Raw genomic sequence first — 19,003 nt, 5'->3', positions numbered from 1 at the left:
ATGGACGACTTATTGAAAATTGTATGGGCTATTCATATCTATTTTTCAGAATTAAAAAAAAACATATTTTCGAGAAAAATGAATTTTAATTTTCAAAATATTTTTTTTTCAATTAATTTTTTATTCAAAAATCTGCTTAATATTTTCTAATGGAAACATAAATAATTTCCTACATTTCATTCTCTGACTAAAATCTTGTAGGTCTGATAGATTTTGTGTGAGATTTTTTTTGAAATTCTGAGGTTTATTCAACTTTTTTTCGAAAAATCTTACTTTCAAAACTATAAGATCTACGAAATGTTGGTCAAGGAATAAAATGTAGGGAGTTATTCATGTTTTTATTAAAAATATCAAGTAAATTTTTGGAAAAAAAATTAATTGAAAAAAAATATTAAGACAGTTAAAATTCATTTTTCTCGAAAACATCATTTTTAAAATTCTGAAAAAAAAAGATATGAATAGCCCATCCTATTTCCAACAAGTCACCCAAACATTGGAAGATGGGTACTTTTACAGGGAAAAAGGTTTTCGAACAACAACTTTTCCATGTTTTTCGTTGAAAAATTACTATTAAATTTTAATTCGTGACATTTGTACGTAAATAGTTATCTTTTTTCTATTCACAAACATGTCAAGAACATGTCATACGCGAGAATTCACACACAAAAAAGTAACGAGTAAAACATTTTTGAGTTATCATTTTTCGTAAAAAATCAAGCGTAAATTTGGCTTTTTGAATAGTCTAATTCTTTATTGAATAATTCAAGTGTGCAAAGTTGCTTCAAAGGATATTTGTCGCAGTTTTTTTTCGTGGAGCCGATCAAACGATGAGAAAAAGATTCGATTTTGATGATTCGACTTATTAAATTCCAGAAACTATCCCAATTTGACTATATAGCATTAACGTTGTTCTAGAACCGTTTCCAAGATTCTACAATGAGAATGTACAAGATGTGGAGAATTAATTCTGTAGCCTAAAGATAAAATTACTATGTAAGGAAATCACAAATTGAATGCCAAATAAGAATTGACGGATCGCTCGCCTTTCCGGCGCTTCGATACCTTGTTCGTAACGTTGTCACTATTTTTTTCTGAATATAATCAGAACAAAAATAAGCTTCGAATTCGGCTCAGCAACGATACGATGAACGCTATTTTGAGTTGGCCAAATCCTATGGCCAAACATCGTGGTGGCAGCTCGAAAATTTAAAAAAATGATTGTATGCAATCTAGATTCAAAGAAAAATGTATAAACATCATCAAACACATGAATGACTTGCAAATGTAAATGTAGTATTTGTAGTAAATAAATGAGTATTTTTTTAATGCTAATACATTTTTTTCTCTACAACGAATATATTCGATGGTACAGATTTTTGGTATAGATTTTTGAAAAAAAAGTACAAATGAGAAAGATATTTGACCCCTCTGGTACAGATTAAATGTGGCAACACTGCCCACAACGTTTCGCTGCTATCTGAGATGGTGCTGCCAACGACCAGTCGAGTTAGCATGAAATTCGTCAAAGCCTGTCCACGTTAAATTTCGGACACCAAGATGATGCCAGTAAAACAAAAATTCATGTAATACAACTAAACCGATTGTTTATTTCAGTAAAATAGACTTATATCTAAAACAAGGAAGGGTTACTTCGATGTTAATTACGTTGTCTGTCAAATTCACGAACTTTCTTGGGAACATCTGCCATTAGGTTGCGTACAGTATCCTCAGATTTGCTCAGATATGCTGACGCGCTTTTCCATCTCCTCTTGAAATCATTAATGTCATTCGCTTTCTTCTTAGTTTCGAATAGTTTTCGCTTAATCAGAGCCCAGTACTTTTCCACTGAGCGAAGTTCTGGACAGTTCGGTAGATTTGCTGTTTTTGGCACGTATTTGACTTCATTTGCATTATACTATTCCAGGATGAATTTCGTATAGTGACAAGGGGCCAAATCTGACCAAAAAAAAACGATGGAGAGTCGTGGTTTCTTATGAATGGTAGCAACCGCTTCTGGAGACATTCCTTCTCGTAGACATCTAGAGACGATAGATTTGGATTTTCGGCCACAACTGCATATGGGTTGCCAAACCAAGTACTTTTTGGGGAATTTAGACTGCTTCTTGGTCCGGAATCACTCGGCTACGGCATTCCTTCGCATTGCAGTATAAAAAGCGAGACCCGGAAACTGTTTGAAGTCTTCGAGAACATAAATTGCATCGTCCATTATGGTGCATGAACATTTTTGCAAAAACTGGGTATAGAGCACCTTAGCACGGCTTTTTGCAGTGAAATTTTACTTATCATCACGATTGGGCATCTTTTTCAATTTGTACGCCTTCAGTCCATGCCTCTGCTTAACTTTTTGTACATATGATTTTAATTTTCCAACTTTTGGAGCCTCATTTCTAACTGAAAGGTTAGGATGTTTCTCAATAATGGCAACCATCTTCCGGTCCATCTGTCGGGAGCATACTTTTCAATTTGTTCCGCTTCCAACCTTCCAATCCACAGTTAAGCGCTGGTCAAAAGATTTGCACACACTAAACACGGTACTCTTCGGCAGTTTTAGCTTTTTGGCGAGATCGCGTCGAAACAAAGATGAGGGTTTCAGCTGTCATGTAAGTGAAATATTTCATTGATTAGTGAAATATTTCATAAACTACACTGAAAGAAAAGTGTCCGAAATATAACGTGGACAGGCTTTATAATACCTACAAAATTTTGGTTAAGGAATAAAATGTAGGAAATTATTTCAATTTTCATAAAATGGTTGATTCTTTGTTTTTAAGAGGCTTCAAACTTTGCAGTTCATTCGCCTCTAAAATTTTCATAAAAAAATAAAAATAAAAAAACGTATTTTTTAAATCCTAAAAAATACATATGAATAGCCCTTACAATTACCATCAAGTCATCATACATCGGGAGATGTTCCTAAATAAAAAAAATACAAAACACGTAAATCGTGATAATTTACACACAAAAATATAACAAATAAAACATTAATAGTAATTTTTCAAAGAAAACTGAAAATGCTTTTTTCAAAAATTTAAACGAAACCGAAAGTTTGTAGGTATTATAGTTTTTGAGTTAAAAAATTTTGGTTTTTGTCGAAAAGGTTCGCCGCAGTGTGCACAGCGCAGTTCGGCAGATCTGTAAGCGAGCAGGATTTCGGTCGTACCATGCCAGCAAACATCCCAACACGACACTGAAACAGAACCTGGGGCCAAAAACCGTGCAAGAAAACTGTACAACCATGTTCTTACCAAGTCTAACGGATGTACCGTCCTTTGGGAGCAAATTGATCACCGGGGTGGAATTGATCAAACGTACTATCGAAAACAAACTGAAACTTTTGAAGGTAATATTTAATCAAATCTAAAACGTTTTTATATGACACGTACAATAATCAATCAATAAATTAGATTCTATTCGCTAGTGATTCTCATCGAATTGCTTATTGAATTGCACCAGCATTTATTACTTTCTGAACAGCATTTTTGTTTTTATTTCTAAGCTTGGTAAAGAAAGATATTTTCAGTCGAACGTGGGTCTTCGTAGCCACATTGGTTGCGCGTTCGCTTAGTAAGCGATCGTTCGTGAGTTCAAAACTCAGGCCCCTCAATTGAACATGAACTGTTCGTGTTAGGTCCATGCTGTTTAAAATTAAATAATATGGCGAGGGGTTAATAGACGCTAAACATATTAATTCACACCCAGCTGATTCTTAGCGGGTTCAAACAGCGATCAAATAAATAGTTACAATTACAGTAGAACCCCGATATTCGCGAAAGCGAGATCCATAGTAAATATGTAGACCTCCCTGGAATTTGCCAGTGAGTGGTAGAATTATCACTCTCTTTTGTTTTGGTATTCACGTTTTCTGACCACTGGTGCAGACGAACTTATAGTTGGAAATTTTGATGATTTCTGTTTTGATGAAACATAATGTTCATGCTGAAATGTCCTTTTTTGTGTTTGCACTCTATTTTTAGTTCATTATTGCGTTAGCCGCGATTTTTGTTATAAATACGCGGTGACCTTGCCCGACTATTCTGCGGATAATCGGGGTTCTACTATACTATAAAATCAAGCGGGAAAAACCAATTTGCCAAGCCAACCAACCGACTAGAAAAAAACTCAACTTTTTTTCTTAACCATACACACAATGTTGTGGCTCAGTTCTCTCGGAAACGGCTGAACTGAATTATTCAAAAAACTGTTTAAATTTTCATTGATTCGGTCCATCAGTTTCGGTTATCTTTGATATTGTGAAATATTCTCTACCCCAATCCGTGATCAAACATTCCATATTATCTGCTATCGGACTCATCGCCAATGGCAATCCGCACGTAATCCATCTAGAATTATTATCGATACGTCGCACAGTGGTCCCTCAGAAACTCTAGGTGGCATTAAATAGAAAAATGAACAACAATGCCTGACCGAATGAATAGTCTTGTTTTGTTCTATAACCTTCAAGACATCTAGTATCACATATGGTAACAGTGTCCGTGAAAATTTTCGTTGCGATAACGACGTGGCAACGTAGTGTTTGATGCAGTGAACCAGTGTAGCGATAAACACGCATGTTTTGCAAATTTTGCACAAGTGCTACAAAATACGTTAAAAAATAATGTGATGGTGTTCTGGATAGAGAATTTTATGCTGATTTATAATTTGTATTCCGTTTTTAGTTTAAAAAATTTTGAAGCTGTGAAATAAATGTTTGAAAGTAAGTATATTTTCTACATTGAATTTAAACAAAAGTAGACCTACAAAAAATCCTCCAAAAACCTCCAAAGTTTTTTATAGCGAAATGTCTTCCTTAGGGTCCCCTCTAGACTTTCCCTTTATGACTTCCGCCCGCAACCGACCACTTTGCGAAAAAATGCCATAAATATTTTGGTACTCCAGACGTGTTTTTTTGATTTTTTTTTTAATTTTATCCCCTCCCTTGCACCCCCTTTTGGGTTTTGGGTAAAAAGAATATTGAAAACGTTTTCGGAAAGTTTGAAAACATATATTTAGACACCCCACACGTGTTTTTTCAGAAAATTTCAAATTTTACCCCCTCTCCCTTGTTTTGGATTTCATAACCAAAATGACTCAAAAATAGATTCAGCACCTTCGAAAAGCCCCATACACCAAATTTCAAGGCCATTCAAGATTTCCATTTATTTTTCTATTTAATTTCACCTAGAATTTCTGAGGGACCACTGTGCGTCGATTTACGCTAGAAACCGTATTCAGAACGGGAGCAGAATTACTGTTCATTTTATGGAAGTTCCACTAATAGACTGTAAAAGGCAGTTAAAGCTAGATCTATTATTCTACGCTTGCTTCTATATTCGCAGTTGTTGAAGCAGTAAAGCAAATTCCGCCTCATCTATAGTAATAAATCAGTTACCTGAATCCGGTTCAACATTTGCAGTTGCTGAACTTAGCTTAATCGAAACACGTGCTCATTCCAAATGTATTTAACATGAGGATCCATAAGAGGCGTTGAAACATTACTTTGTTTTACTTTCCATTACTTTTGCGAAGTCTCACATATTTTTAAGTGTTAGCCTCTCGAGAATACTCTCATCCAATAATCAATAGTTGTTGGCATATTGCCGTCATGTTTCTGTTTTTTATTGCGCAGAATAGTCTCAAGTCTAACTAAATATAGTGTGCCCTCAATGACGCCGATTAACAAGGGGAAATCGTTGTGGTCAGTCAGCATAAAAAAATGTTTAAAATGATCAATGAATTCCAATTGAATTCCACGAAAATAACACTTAATTTTGAAGGACATCTCCTAAGCGAGAGAGATGTACGAAAATACTCTATCTCGAACTAAGCTATCAATTTATCCTTGGACTCCAGTTATGCCACAAAAAAGGCACCACAACAAATAGCCGTCCAATTATACTGACATCGAAGAAGCTTACAATGTGCACACTGGACGAGTCCTTTTTCCGGTTCCCTTCAAAGCTTAGCTATTTTTTCCTTTTTCCGCTCACAACATCCCCCTACCCTGTTAGAGAGTGAATGATCAAACTTCGCTGCAAAGCTCTTCCATGATTCCCCTGGGATTAGAGGCTCCCGAAGGGATGGTTGTTCACAACGAGAACGAAAAAAAACTGTAATTGCCTCATTCTGTCCATATAATGAGAGGTTTTTAATCTTCCGACACATAAAGCAGCCCCATTTCGCCCTATACAAACTTTGATTGTTTGGATGACTTTGTGCTTTTTTGTTTCCCCAAGTTGGGACTATTATTGATTCGGGTGTGAATTTCAGCTGGTGTTAGTTGAAGGGATGCTTTTTTGGGTGCAAGTAATTTAAAAATTTGAAAACATCAGAACCTTTTTTTAATTGGATGCTTACATAGAACGGAGCAATTTAGCCGAGTACAAGTTTATCGTTCCAGCGAACTCCATGAATTTCAATTATCTGTTTGATTCAACTGCGAACCGACCATGAGTGGAAGTTTTTCCAAATATTGATTTACTACTTCAATGTATCTTTGGATTCAGAGTGCTCATCTAATCTATATTGATTGTCGTAATACTTCATAATAGCGCAAATCAGATCTAGCAGTGGATTCAGTTACGTAGACATACTTTATCAGTTCGGCGAAACAGATTGGAATGCCTTTATCAAATGTTTTGATCCTCCCGCTTAGATAAAAGCCACAAACTGTTTTTTTGCATATACATGAAATCAGTCGATTGAATAAAATACGCGTGGATGTGTTTAATTTAATGGATAATTTTCTGCACATTTTAACTTGGTCGCAAATATGCCCAAACATGTGAATTTATAATGGTTTTGATTTACGTTTCGTGTGCCTATACAGCTTTGGGAGCGCCGCAATGATGAGTTGACGTATGCTATTCGTCAATGCAATGTTTAACCAGTCTTGCTATAAACGAAAACAGATGATTCTGTAAGAAGCGAGGTGCTGCTCGGCAATTGCGTGATCCATCTATGCAAATCTTTTAGTAATATAATGAAGCTAATTCATGTGGTTAAAACGCATGCGAAACTACTAAACATCTAAATCACTTCTATGGTCGATTTTGCAATTTGTGATGAAACACCATTATGGAGCAATAGCACTTTACATTGCCTATTCAAATGTTCTAGCAAATACTCAAATTGAAAATTTTCTGTTGATATCGTCAGGTTTCAGCAGCTCATAATGAATCTTACCATTCTGGTTCAACTAAACAAAAAGCATTGTCTTCCGTTCAAAGCGATTCATCCATGCCGGCGATATTGATGGTAACCTGCATTTACCCATGATCTTTGACGCTTTGGATATTCTCGAAATAATAAGCTTCGACGACTAATAATCATGCTGCGTAGGTTATGTTGTGGATCCAGGTCGGAATTATTTGACCCAATTGTTGAAACTCGAAACCCATTTCTGGGGAACGCTATCGAATTCAATTGATGCGATTGTAACGAGAACTGTGGAAAAACGGCCACATCACAAGTAGAGCAGGGTGACAATGAATGTATGGAAAAAAATCATCATCGAATTTAACACGTTGAGTCCCGAACTGTTCTTGCTACGCTTTCCATTCAGCACGCATCAAGAGCATTTGCACAATATCAGTGTCGGTCCCCGCTCCCAGAGATGTATATTGTATAGAAAATTTATTTGATGCCAAAAGTCTTCAAATTGTATAAAATGTCGAAATCTACCGTGATCGCGAGAATTTTGTTTTCTTCAAAAATCGACTCTCTGAGACTTATTCGTTTTTCGGAATACGAGGCAAAACGTATAGTTTAGAGTACCAAGGAAAATGGTCATCTTGATTTTTCATATGGGACTTCCTGAAATATTGGTTTGCACTATGAAATACCCTATGTAAAATATTAGCTCAATCGGACTTCATTTACTAGTGTCGCAAACGTTAAAATTTGAGTTTTTTAAAAACCAAAAAAATGCCGGAAATCGGCGGGTTTCAACATTTTTTTATGCCAAAAGTCTTAAAACTACATAAAACGTCGATATTTACAGCTATCCCAAGATTTTTTTGGTCAAAAATCGACTTCAGATGAAGAAATTACTGAGTGCCATTTTTTTTTACATAGGACTATGTCTTCGATTTCTATATAGGAGGGTCACTCTACGAAAAATGTAACGATTTATTAAGAGATTTCAAACGCTTATTACTCAATATCGTTATTCTGAAATATGTTGTGTTATATACCATCAGACAGGAAATTTATTCAGCTTGAAACACGAACAGAAGATATCGAAAAAAATAAACAATTTGACGATTAAAATGGGTATGTTTTTTCGATCGCACTAACCACTCACTTTTCTCTCCGACGCAACGAGCAATCCCTTTGCCTACAACTCGGCGTTAGCTCACAATGTGAGTCTATGCGTATCACGAGTTATTTTCCATTTTTCGGACAAACAGGCAATTATAAATTGGCAGAATCAATGGAGGGATGATCTTGGAAGATGATTTTACTCTATTATCCCCAAAGTTCAATTAATTCGGGCTTAATTCACGTCTTTATCGTGTAGGTTTTGTTACAAACAATTTATGCAATTGTGGTCCAAGATGTCACAATATCGAGCATGTTGTTTGGTTATGTAAAATATGCAATTAATGAATTTAATTGGTTGCTGATTTAGAAGTTCGAAAGGGTATACTCACGTATATCAGATTATGAAAGCTTGAATAATCGCGATCTTAATATTACGTTCTCCATATATGTCTTCCTTAACACTCCTATACTCGCACATTGATCTGTCAGACCGAGAAATCAATAATTCGTTCATTTCTCAGAAAATATCAACACTACGACTTTGCGATTCTCTCTAGCTTGGTTATTCGTCGTTCGTCATCGTTTAGCGTATCGCATGTCGGGACGTGTGCCACTTTTTTAACACTTTCGGTCTGACAAACCGACGCGAGTATAGGAGTAACTTTTTTGGACAAGTGCCTTTTTTCATATTATATTGTTGAATGAAATGTATAAATTAATGTTAGTGGCGTGGAACATTTATTGAATATAATGCAGAAGATCATTACCGGACTATTCTTATTTGATTTTAGTCCCTTTTGTAACTGGATTGAACGGATCCATATATTAACTATTCGGCGATATATTCGTCGTTAGATTCATACATTCAAAAGCAAAATATAAATGTTTGACTTTCGTATAGTTATTCTTCTTCTTCTTCTTCTTCAATGGCACTAACGTTCCTAGAGGAACTTCGCCGTCTCAACGTAGTATTACTTGCGTCATTTTTATTAGTACTTAGTTGAGATTTCTATGCCAAATAACACGCCTTGAATGCATTCTGAGTGGCAAGCTCTAGAATACGCGTGATCACAGTGCAAGTCGGAGGAAATTTCTTTGACGAAAAATTCCCCCGACCAGAACGGGAATCGAACCCGAACACCCGGCATGTTAGTTATGACGCTAACCACTCGGCCAAGGGAGCACTCGTATAGTTATTCGCTTCTTCTTCTTCTTTCTTTGTTTTTAAGAGGCTTTAAACTTTGCAGTTCATTCGCCTCTATTATTCGCTAAATATAAAAGTCATACACATACACACTTGTGAAAGAATTTCACTCGTGGAAGAATTGTGAACAGTAAACTATAAACTGATCGGTAGCTTATGGCAGTTACAGTTACAGTTTCGGGGATATTTTTTTATAATGGATTGTCCATTACAATCCAAGAAAACAAGAAAAAGAAAAGGAAGTTGCTAGAAATCCTTTTATATAATCTTTTTATACCCCATCTAAAAAAAGGCATTAATTCTTAGTTTACCAAGAATACAGAGAATTTTAGAAATATGCAAACGTTATATTCCAGAACTTTTATCATCTGGTGATTATCTAAAGGTCGTTATACATTCTTCTATTCGATAAAAGACCCGAAAAACACGGAACAACTGCATGAAATGTAACAAATATGTTTGTTTCAAGCATGCAGTTATGCTATGTTCTGATTCTTACTCCAATAAAACCACAATCGATGAATACGTTTTTATGTTATTTTATAGCTCTTTATACTTACATGAATTATAGTCAGTTGCTTACTTTTAATTAATAACAGTGAAAAATCGAATTTCGTTATTTGTGTTGGAGGATCAAAAATTACACTGCTTTGAGGAGGCTGAATTAGGTGACTATTAAAACATAATAAAGACGAGGAAAACATATTTTTTGGAGTTTTTTCATTTAATCATACCCTCTTCTTCAAATAAATGCCAATAAAGCCTGAAAAATACACAATGGCAACATTACAGAGAAGTTCAATTTTCGGTCTGTGACACCGTGCGCGAGTATACGTGTTATGACTTTGCACGCGAGTACAGGGGGGTTAAAAAGCCCGTTTCACTTCTTCGAGTGCACTTGCTCATTCTCCTTTCCCTTTCTTATACAAAGGCAGAACATAGCACCCAATGAGATCAGTTCACTACAGCAGTTACACGAACTTATCAAGAGAGCACTCATGGCCATAGGATACTGAATATACGAGGCCTGTTCAAAAAGTATCGCGACTTTCGAATTTACGCGGGTTACGTATATTCGATTCTAAATTTTTCGTGGCATTATGTTGGTACTCATGTGTCTCATTATGGTAACAAGTACGGTTATTTTGAATGTTTAGTTAATTTTTGACAACCGCTTTTACACGTGTTTTGGTTCATCTACGATTTTTGCAATTGCAAAACTGAATCGAAGAATCTGTAAATTTTTGTATTTTTATTTTTATGGGGTAACTTTTTGAAATTCGAGATTACCTTTTTTTATTGGTGCTCATGCACTGTTTAACCGAAGCCAAATATTTGACTCGTTTTGACAGATAAAATTTGACCAACGTGTACTGATCAAATAAATTCGACACAAAACACGACAAGCAAATATTCAGTTATCGGATACATAAAATATTGTTTCGGTCTGTTCTTCAAACCTGTCTATACATGGTTAGGTTACCTTAAATATTGCAGTCAATTTTTTTTCCATTCGATGTTTGACATTGATTGCCATTGTTGATAATTGAGGAGTGGTAAACAAAATAGTGTTTGTTCGAAATTCAAACCAAACTTTATCTGTCGAAAGTGTCAAATATTAGACCTCCGAAGAAATAGTGTATGGCCACCTAAAGAAATAATTTTGCAACGAATTATTACTTATAACGAATTACCACATTTCATGTTGCACCTTATTCACGCTGCCTCGATATATTGTTGCACTTTTCTCATACTCAATGCAAATATAGCGATGTTTCCAAGCCTAATTTTTAAAGAGAATCGAAACCTTATTTATTCGTGCAGTTCATATTCGAATGATGTTTTTGAAGTTGTACTCAAACGTAATGCTCAATTGTAATCGGTGGGAAATCAATGCATTATCCATTAAAAAATGAATCGGGGGTGTTTTTTTATCCCCTTTGTTTATTTATTTAGGCTCATTAGCATTACAGCTAAGAGCCGGGTTTTAATCGTGTACATGTTACATGTTATGGATTCTATAAATTGTAAATCACACAGTAGTACCCTTCGAGGGTGTTATTACGAATGTTACTAATAACCGTTATTTATATAAGAAAAATGGTTCTTATTTATTATTTATTCATTATTATTTATTATTATTTGTATACGAGAAGGTGGTTCTAAGCCTTCTGCCTGAATTGTTGAACACATAAATTAATTCGTGTTTAGCGTCTTCAGCATTCTATAATAAGACTCGTCTTCTCCAGTAGATGAGATCCATGAGTTGAAGTAAGGAGGGTCCAAAAACAAAACCAGTGCTCTGGCGTCCACGATTTCAACCCTAATGGTTATCCAAATGAGAAAATCCGATAGATTCTTGATCCGCAAATCAGTAATTTGCTAAGGTAATGAACCTTAATAGACAAAAATGGGTAATAAACGTAAAAGTAAAAAAAAAAGTTTTCAATCAAAATGGTGACAGTTTAAAAATAAGAACATGTTTTTAGCACCTTTTCATGACGATTTCTATTTTCTTTAAATAATAAAATTGAATAGAAATCTTGCTTCATGCGGTAGAGAAATGTTTACACTCAATTTGAAATAAATCGATTCAACAGAACTTGAGATATCATGTACGCCAGTATGGAAATAGTACTGGGTGTGCAACTGAATTCGTTCCGTTTCCACAAGATGACCCTATGTGCTATGAATAGTCGACGTCGACAGTTGATTTTTGCTGAATCGTGAAGTGTCGACATCTGTCAAACAAATATCTTTATATATAAAAGAGAGTTTGTCCCACGTACGTATAACTCATCATCACGGCAGAACGGCTGATCAGTCCTGCATCGTCCATATATTTTGTGAGTTTGTCTTCACCCAAATTAGAATGACAGAGTACTTTGGAAAATATTTGAGATGATTAGAAAAATTCGAAAAAATTGACAATGCATATCTTTATATATAAAAGAGAGTTTTTCCCACGTACGTATAATTCATCATCACGGGAGAACAGCTGATCAGATAAGCGTGGTCAATATATTTTTTGAGTTTGTCTTCACTCAAATCATTTTTACAGATCTGAACGATAACATACCAACTCTCTTGAAATATATTCGTTATATTTACCAACCGATATTATCTAGAAATAAATTATATGGCAGAACATCGTTTGCCGAGTCAGCAAGTTGTTTATAAGTCTTTGAGCTTTGCACACCAAGTTAAATTTTTACTGCGAAGATTTTGCATGTTCGAAATGTCACAAATGGCACAATAGGAAATCTTTATTGCATCGAAACGTTACCGGGGACGTAACATGGATTCACAACGACAATCCAAAACGTACAAGATCGTGTGCCCGGCCAATCAGGAAAATCAAAGTTGATCCGTTTGGAGCGAGCTATCCCCGAAAAGTTTATGCGACCAGACACGAGTCGATAATATTCCATCATGAAAACGCTCGGTATCATGTTCGAGTTAAAAACTATTTGAAAAGTAGCAAGAGATGAACATTTCTTTCGCGACGGAATCCGTAAATTGTCAGATAGATAGGAAAGTAGTGGATTGCTAGCCACTAAATTGAATAATACACTCTGTCCAACTTCTATAAGACCACTCTGATTCTATTTCGTAGCCAAACAAACAGTTAGAATTTCAACAAGATACATTTATTGTTGGATGCTTAGAATAAAGTATATTTAACGTCAATTTCGTTCAAAAGAGTTGTTTGTTTATTTATTGTGCTTAAATATGATTATTTCAGCTTTCCAGTTTCTATAAGACCATTTCAAAATTCAGAAGTATTATCAAAGAGAAATTCAAAACGATCGGTTGGTTTACATGTCAATAATTGGCAACCTTGCCATTTCGGCTAATAACCTGGAAAATTCGTGTTGGAATACTATTTACCAAATGCTGCTGAACGAATTTCTCGATATTTTCTCATGTTTCTGAAATTGCGACCTTGAGCTCTTCAATCGTGGTGTACCATTTTTCCTCAGTGTAGATTATGCGTACAAGGATCCTCTAAGATTTTCAACAGGATTCAAATCTGGAGAGAGAGCCGACCAGCCCAAAAAAATTAAGTTTTTGGTCCTTAATCCATTGCTTAGTTTCCTAGCTTATATGAATAGTAGCATTGTTGTGAATTTTTTGTGACGATATCCACACAAAAACGGTAGGAGAGAGGATTCCAGAACATGCATGTAATCCTTGAATGATATGAAAGCTGTCTTGAGCTTTCCGGTTGCACAGAATCCCGCCCAAACCATGCACAAGCCTCCACCAAAATTCCTGGTTTCATGCGTTTGCAGGTACAAATATTGTAAGGAGTGAGGATACTCACACATATACATACACATTTCCACACATACACGCACTCTTCACCTAGAAACTCATAAAGACGAAAGTCACTAATCGTTCATTCTGAGAGTCGCGTAGGATTTTGTACTTGTGATACGATTTGCGATTAAATGCTCCTCTAATATACTCCAAACTTTGAAAAATCGGCTAGAGAAAAAGGCTGAACGTATCAATATGAAACGTTCACAGATGTTTAGGGAATACACTAGGCTAAAAATTTACCTGCAAACATTAGAACTTACTGCGATATTTGCAGAATTACAGAGGATTTTGTAAACCACTATAAAAATATTGTTGTTGGCACTTTTTTGAAATCGATGCAAAAACTTTAAATATTTTTTTTCATCAAAGTAATAAATCATCCTTGTGCAGAATTTTCGAGTTTTCAAAACTGCCTTTCGATTTGCGGTGCGATGGTTGTTTATTGAATTATTCATCATCATAGACGAAGGGATGATTTTTCATTCAAACTGAAATATCTCTGTGTGAGAAGATCCAGGAACGTTCTTGGAACCAAGTGACAGCTGGTTGATAAGGTTGATTGGATTTGCTATTGAGTTGGTTAGCAGAAAAATGTGTTAGTCTAGAATATTCTTGAAAAAAAACAAAGAAAAATCTATTTTTTATTTCTTCCCGATATTGTTGCCCACTACACCTACTACACACACCAAGATAAACGTAAAATATTCTAATACCTGAAAGTTGTAGCTTCAAAATGATGCGCATCCCATCGATATGCGTTGATTTTTCACGAAGTGTCAGCATGTCAAACATCACATTTCCGACTTCACACTCTATTCCTCTATTTTTTTGTCGAGTGTTTAAATATTTGTTTAAATGTTTAAAGAAATATGAAGAAAAACAATAGATTTTTTCGAATTTCTAGACAAAAAAAGAGAAATACAGAGGCCAAATCAAAAGTAACTTTTTTCAGAATTTTCCACGAGAGTAGTCTATTACCCACTCTCCTTTTTGCAGCAAATCTACTATCAATAGATAGGAAAACACATATACTCCCAATTATACGAGTAATGGGCGAAAATAACCGACGAGTGGAAGTTGTATACCATTGTGTTTAGATGCTGTCTTCGATCCAACTTCGAACACGCTTACTATGGCGACTTCTGGTTTACTGAGTCATTATAATCTGTCCGAAATTATCAAAAAAAAATATTTTTTTTCAAAACTGGAATATCTCAAAACCCACATCTTTCAAAAATCTAATTTTTTACGCAATAAAGCCCATATTGTCTCCAACAACTGGTTTTTCATTGGATTCTGAGCAAATGAAAAATGATGGCATTTGATAATTTGCACATTTTTTACAAAATTTTTCAACTCAAAAACTATAATGCCTACAAAATTCTCGTCAGAATATGAAATGTAGGACATTACTTGAATTTTCATAAAAAAATGTCAATGAAAATTTTAGTTTTTTATCATCGTTTATAGTTTCTGAAATAAAAGGCATTTTTGTATGAAAATAATGTTTCACTCGTAAAATTTTTGTATGTAAATTCATGCGTTGGCATGTTCTTGACGTGTTTCTAAATAGAAAAAAAACTGCAGAATATGTCAATCGCGATAATCTACACACTAAAATGTAATTATTGAAACATTCGTAGTAATTTTCCAAAGAAAACACGTGAAAGGTGCTGTTAGAAAAACTTTTTCCCTGCAGCAGTGCCCTTCTTTCGTTGTATGGATCGACTTGTTGGTAATTGATGGGCAATTCATACATGTTTTTTCTAAATTTAAAAAAACGTGTTTTTGAGAAAAATTAATTTATTCTTTTTAAATATATTAGGTGTACCGATAAGTTTCTTCGGTTTTACAACAAATCGCGTAACTTCATTACTATTCCAGTGAATCAAATTTCCAGACATTCGTTGGAAAGCTACTTTCATTGCGCGTCTTTTTCAGTATATGTCTAACGTAAACAGCATAGTTTTTTGCCACTTCGAATATATCGAATTTCGTACCAACGAGAGTGTTTTGCGGGGAGTGTTACTTCATTACTTCAATATGAAGAAAAAGCTGCGGAAAATCATCGCATTTTGGTGGAAGTTTATGGAGACCATGCTCCAACTGAGCGAACGTGTAAGACGTGTTTTGCACGGTTTAAAAGTAATAATTCTGACTTGGAAGACGAAGAACGTTCCGGACCGCCAACAAAATTTTAAGATGAAGAATTGAAGGCTTTACTTGAACAAGATCCGTCACAAACGCAACAAGAACTTGTAGATACATTTGGAGTAGCTCAGCAAACCATATCCGATCGTTTAAAAGCAATGGGAATGATCCGAAAGATAGGACATTGGGTTCGTGTTGCAACGAACTATAATCAGGGTGGTCTTAGATGTTGGACAGAGTGTATGAGCTGCTAAAACCGAATGAAACCATTTTGGGGGACCTCTCCCGATGACAATTGATGCGTTTGAGCCGTGCACTGTAGGAAAAACGGCCACAATACGAGCAAAGACACGATAAAGTTATTTTGCAGCAAGACAATGCTCGGCCGTGTGTCGCGAAATCAGTCAAAACATATTTGGAAACGCTGAAATGGGAGGTCTTATCCCACCCGCCGTATTCTCCAGACATTGCTCCGTTCGATTACTATCTTTTTCGATCGATGCAACATGGCCTGGTTGATCAGCTCTTCTCCAATTTTGATGAAGTCAAAAATTGGATCGATTCGTGGTTAGCCGACAAACCGGCCGATTATTTCTGCAAACGGATCCGTGAATTGCCAGAAAGATGGGAAAAAGTTGTGACTAGCGATGGGCAATACTTCGAATATTCAATTTGTAACCATTGTAACCACTCCTATTATTTTTTTTTCAAATTTTATATTTTATGATTTCAAATTTTATTTTTTAATGAAAACGAAGAATCATTCCCTACATTTCATCCTCTGACGAGAATTTTGTAGGTTATGTAGTTTTGAGTTAGAAATTTTTGTTAAAAAAAAACCTGCAAATTTTAAAATACCATAAAAAATATTTTTCATTTGCTCAGGTTCAAATGAAAAACCAGTTGTTGTAGACAATATGGCTCTTTTCAAAAATTATTCGTGATTGCATTTAAAAAAACTTATACCGTAAAATGGCATCGTACCTAATTTGTTCGGCACTTTTTCTTTGGAAAAATTTGGCAAAGTTTCAGCTAAATAAAAAATATGAAATTAATTTTTTTTTCGAAAACTCGTGTTGATTGGCGAAATACCTTAAATAGTAATTCAATGGATGATGAATCATACTTTAGGTTCTAGCAAACGTATTTTTTCTAAATATGATAAATACCAAAATTTTTAGATTTCTCTAGTTTTCACAATGGTTCCTTTGCTGCTCAATGGTACAAACAATATCACGCATACGGTAGAGCGGTCAAACTTTCTTAGAGCTTGAATACACCGATTTAGATTCCTACATTAAACTCGCCTTCGTTCCTGTGAATGAGACATACATGAACTATGATAGAATGTAGTTTTTGAAGATCCTCGAAATAATGTTTGTGATTGCCTTCATATTATTTTTGTTGAATAAACGTTTCTCAAAATACTAGCACTAATGAAAACAGAACCACATAAACCTGCATTGATCCTTCCGCCGGAAATTGAGTCAACTATCCCAGCCACCATTCTACATTGCGTCTGATTTAATCCTTTTGTTCATTTCGATCCAACCCGACCGAGACCTTTCCGTGCCTCCTTACGGAGGTAGAAATCCATTTTCTAATTATTTCTAGATTCACTTTCCTACACCCGTCGAATTATACGTGTGTGGAAAACTCTCTTCAGTTTTTTGTTCCACCTACAGCCTGATTGTGACTCAACAGATTCCCGAGGAAATGTTTTGTATGGATGAGGTGAACGCTGAACACGTCGAACGAATCAAAATGACTGAGGCAAGAATGAACAAAGCCGACTCCCTCGGCCCTCTTCCCTTTTCCCTTGTAGGAGGGAAATAAAGGGTGGTCAAGGAGAAAAAAAAGTCGTGGCATTTTATTTCGACACGTCATGGTTGTTTCCTCATCTGAAATAAACATGGATAGTTTCCCCGGAAGGATTTCGACGATAGATTTTTTTTCGAATCCTGGCATACGATGAACACTAATTACTTTTCCAATTGCTTCCCATGGAATGTGGATAGCCCGAGCAATCTAGTTTGTATTCCGTTCTGCCTGTGCGCACAAAACGTCTATAATTGTGTTTTTTTTTGTTTCAATGAACGTATATATTTATACGAACAAAAACATTTGTGTAAACCAAGGAAAACATTCGCTTGATTCACCGCTACACACAAATCGATATAAATTTAGTGACGTTCTGAGCTGTTGATTTTTGCGCAGTATATAAATGAATTTTAAGTACTCACCGAAAAGCGAATTTCCTTATCAAGAATGTTATCATTAATAACTTGGATGAGACCTTCCTCGCTTGAGTGTAGGATTGGAACCAGAAAAACGTACGGAGATTTGGTTAGATGTTTCAGCTGTAAGAAAAAGATAAACAAATGTTTGTTTACTACCAATAAAAAACAAGCCAAATGCAGCTCCAAATATTAGGCTGTCAAAAAAGTCCTGCGGTATTTTTTTTTTTTTTTTAATTTTCATTTGTTCATAAAATTAGTTACAATCATCTGTTTTAAATCAAATATGCGCCGTTTTGGTCGATGACATGTTCCCAACGAGATGCAAACTTCATAATACCCCTGTTATAGAAGCTCGCTTCCTTATTGGCAAAAAACTCGGATAGCCAATTTTCACAGGCCTCTTTTGTGGCTAACTTCTGACTACCTAGCTCGTTCGCCATGGACAAAAACAGGTGGTAGTCACTTGGTGCAAGGTCCGGACTGTACGGCGGATGCAAAAGAACCTCCCATCCGAGCTCCCGGAGCTTCTGGCGCGTCACCAAAGAAGTGTGTGGCCTGGCGTTGTTCTGATGGAAGACAATGCGGCCTCTGTTTATCAAAGATGGCCTCTTCTTCATGAGTGCTACCTTCAAGCGGTCCAGTTGTTGGCAGTACAGGTCCGAATTGAGCATTTGTCCATAGGGAAGCAGCTCATAATAGATTATTCCTTGACAATCCCACCAAACACACAGCAGAACCTTCCTGGCCGTTAATGAGGGCTTGGCCAACGTCTGAGCCGCTTCAGCGGGCTTCGACCACG

The 19,003-nt window shown here is 35.6% G+C and overlaps 1 protein-coding gene across 10 annotated transcripts in view; it reads right to left on the bottom strand.

Annotated features, from left to right (window-relative positions):
• LOC129778253 (cGMP-dependent 3',5'-cyclic phosphodiesterase-like) overlaps nucleotides 1-19,003 on the bottom strand; it is a 177,604-nt gene that overhangs the window by 143,611 nt on the left and 14,990 nt on the right. For all 10 annotated transcript variants that reach the window (XM_055785035.1, XM_055785037.1, XM_055785034.1 and 7 more), the window contains exon 3: nucleotides 18,208-18,324. In XM_055785035.1, the coding sequence (XP_055641010.1) occupies nucleotides 18,208-18,324 (117 nt within the window). The remainder of the gene's footprint in view (nucleotides 1-18,207; nucleotides 18,325-19,003) is intronic.

The sequence above is a fragment of the Toxorhynchites rutilus genome, chromosome 3 (genome assembly GCF_029784135.1).
Source record: "Toxorhynchites rutilus septentrionalis strain SRP chromosome 3, ASM2978413v1, whole genome shotgun sequence".
NCBI lineage: Eukaryota > Metazoa > Arthropoda > Insecta > Diptera > Culicidae > Toxorhynchites > Toxorhynchites rutilus.
The sequence above is the reverse complement of the archived record's forward strand: the minus strand, read 5'-3'. Positions and strand labels throughout refer to the sequence as shown.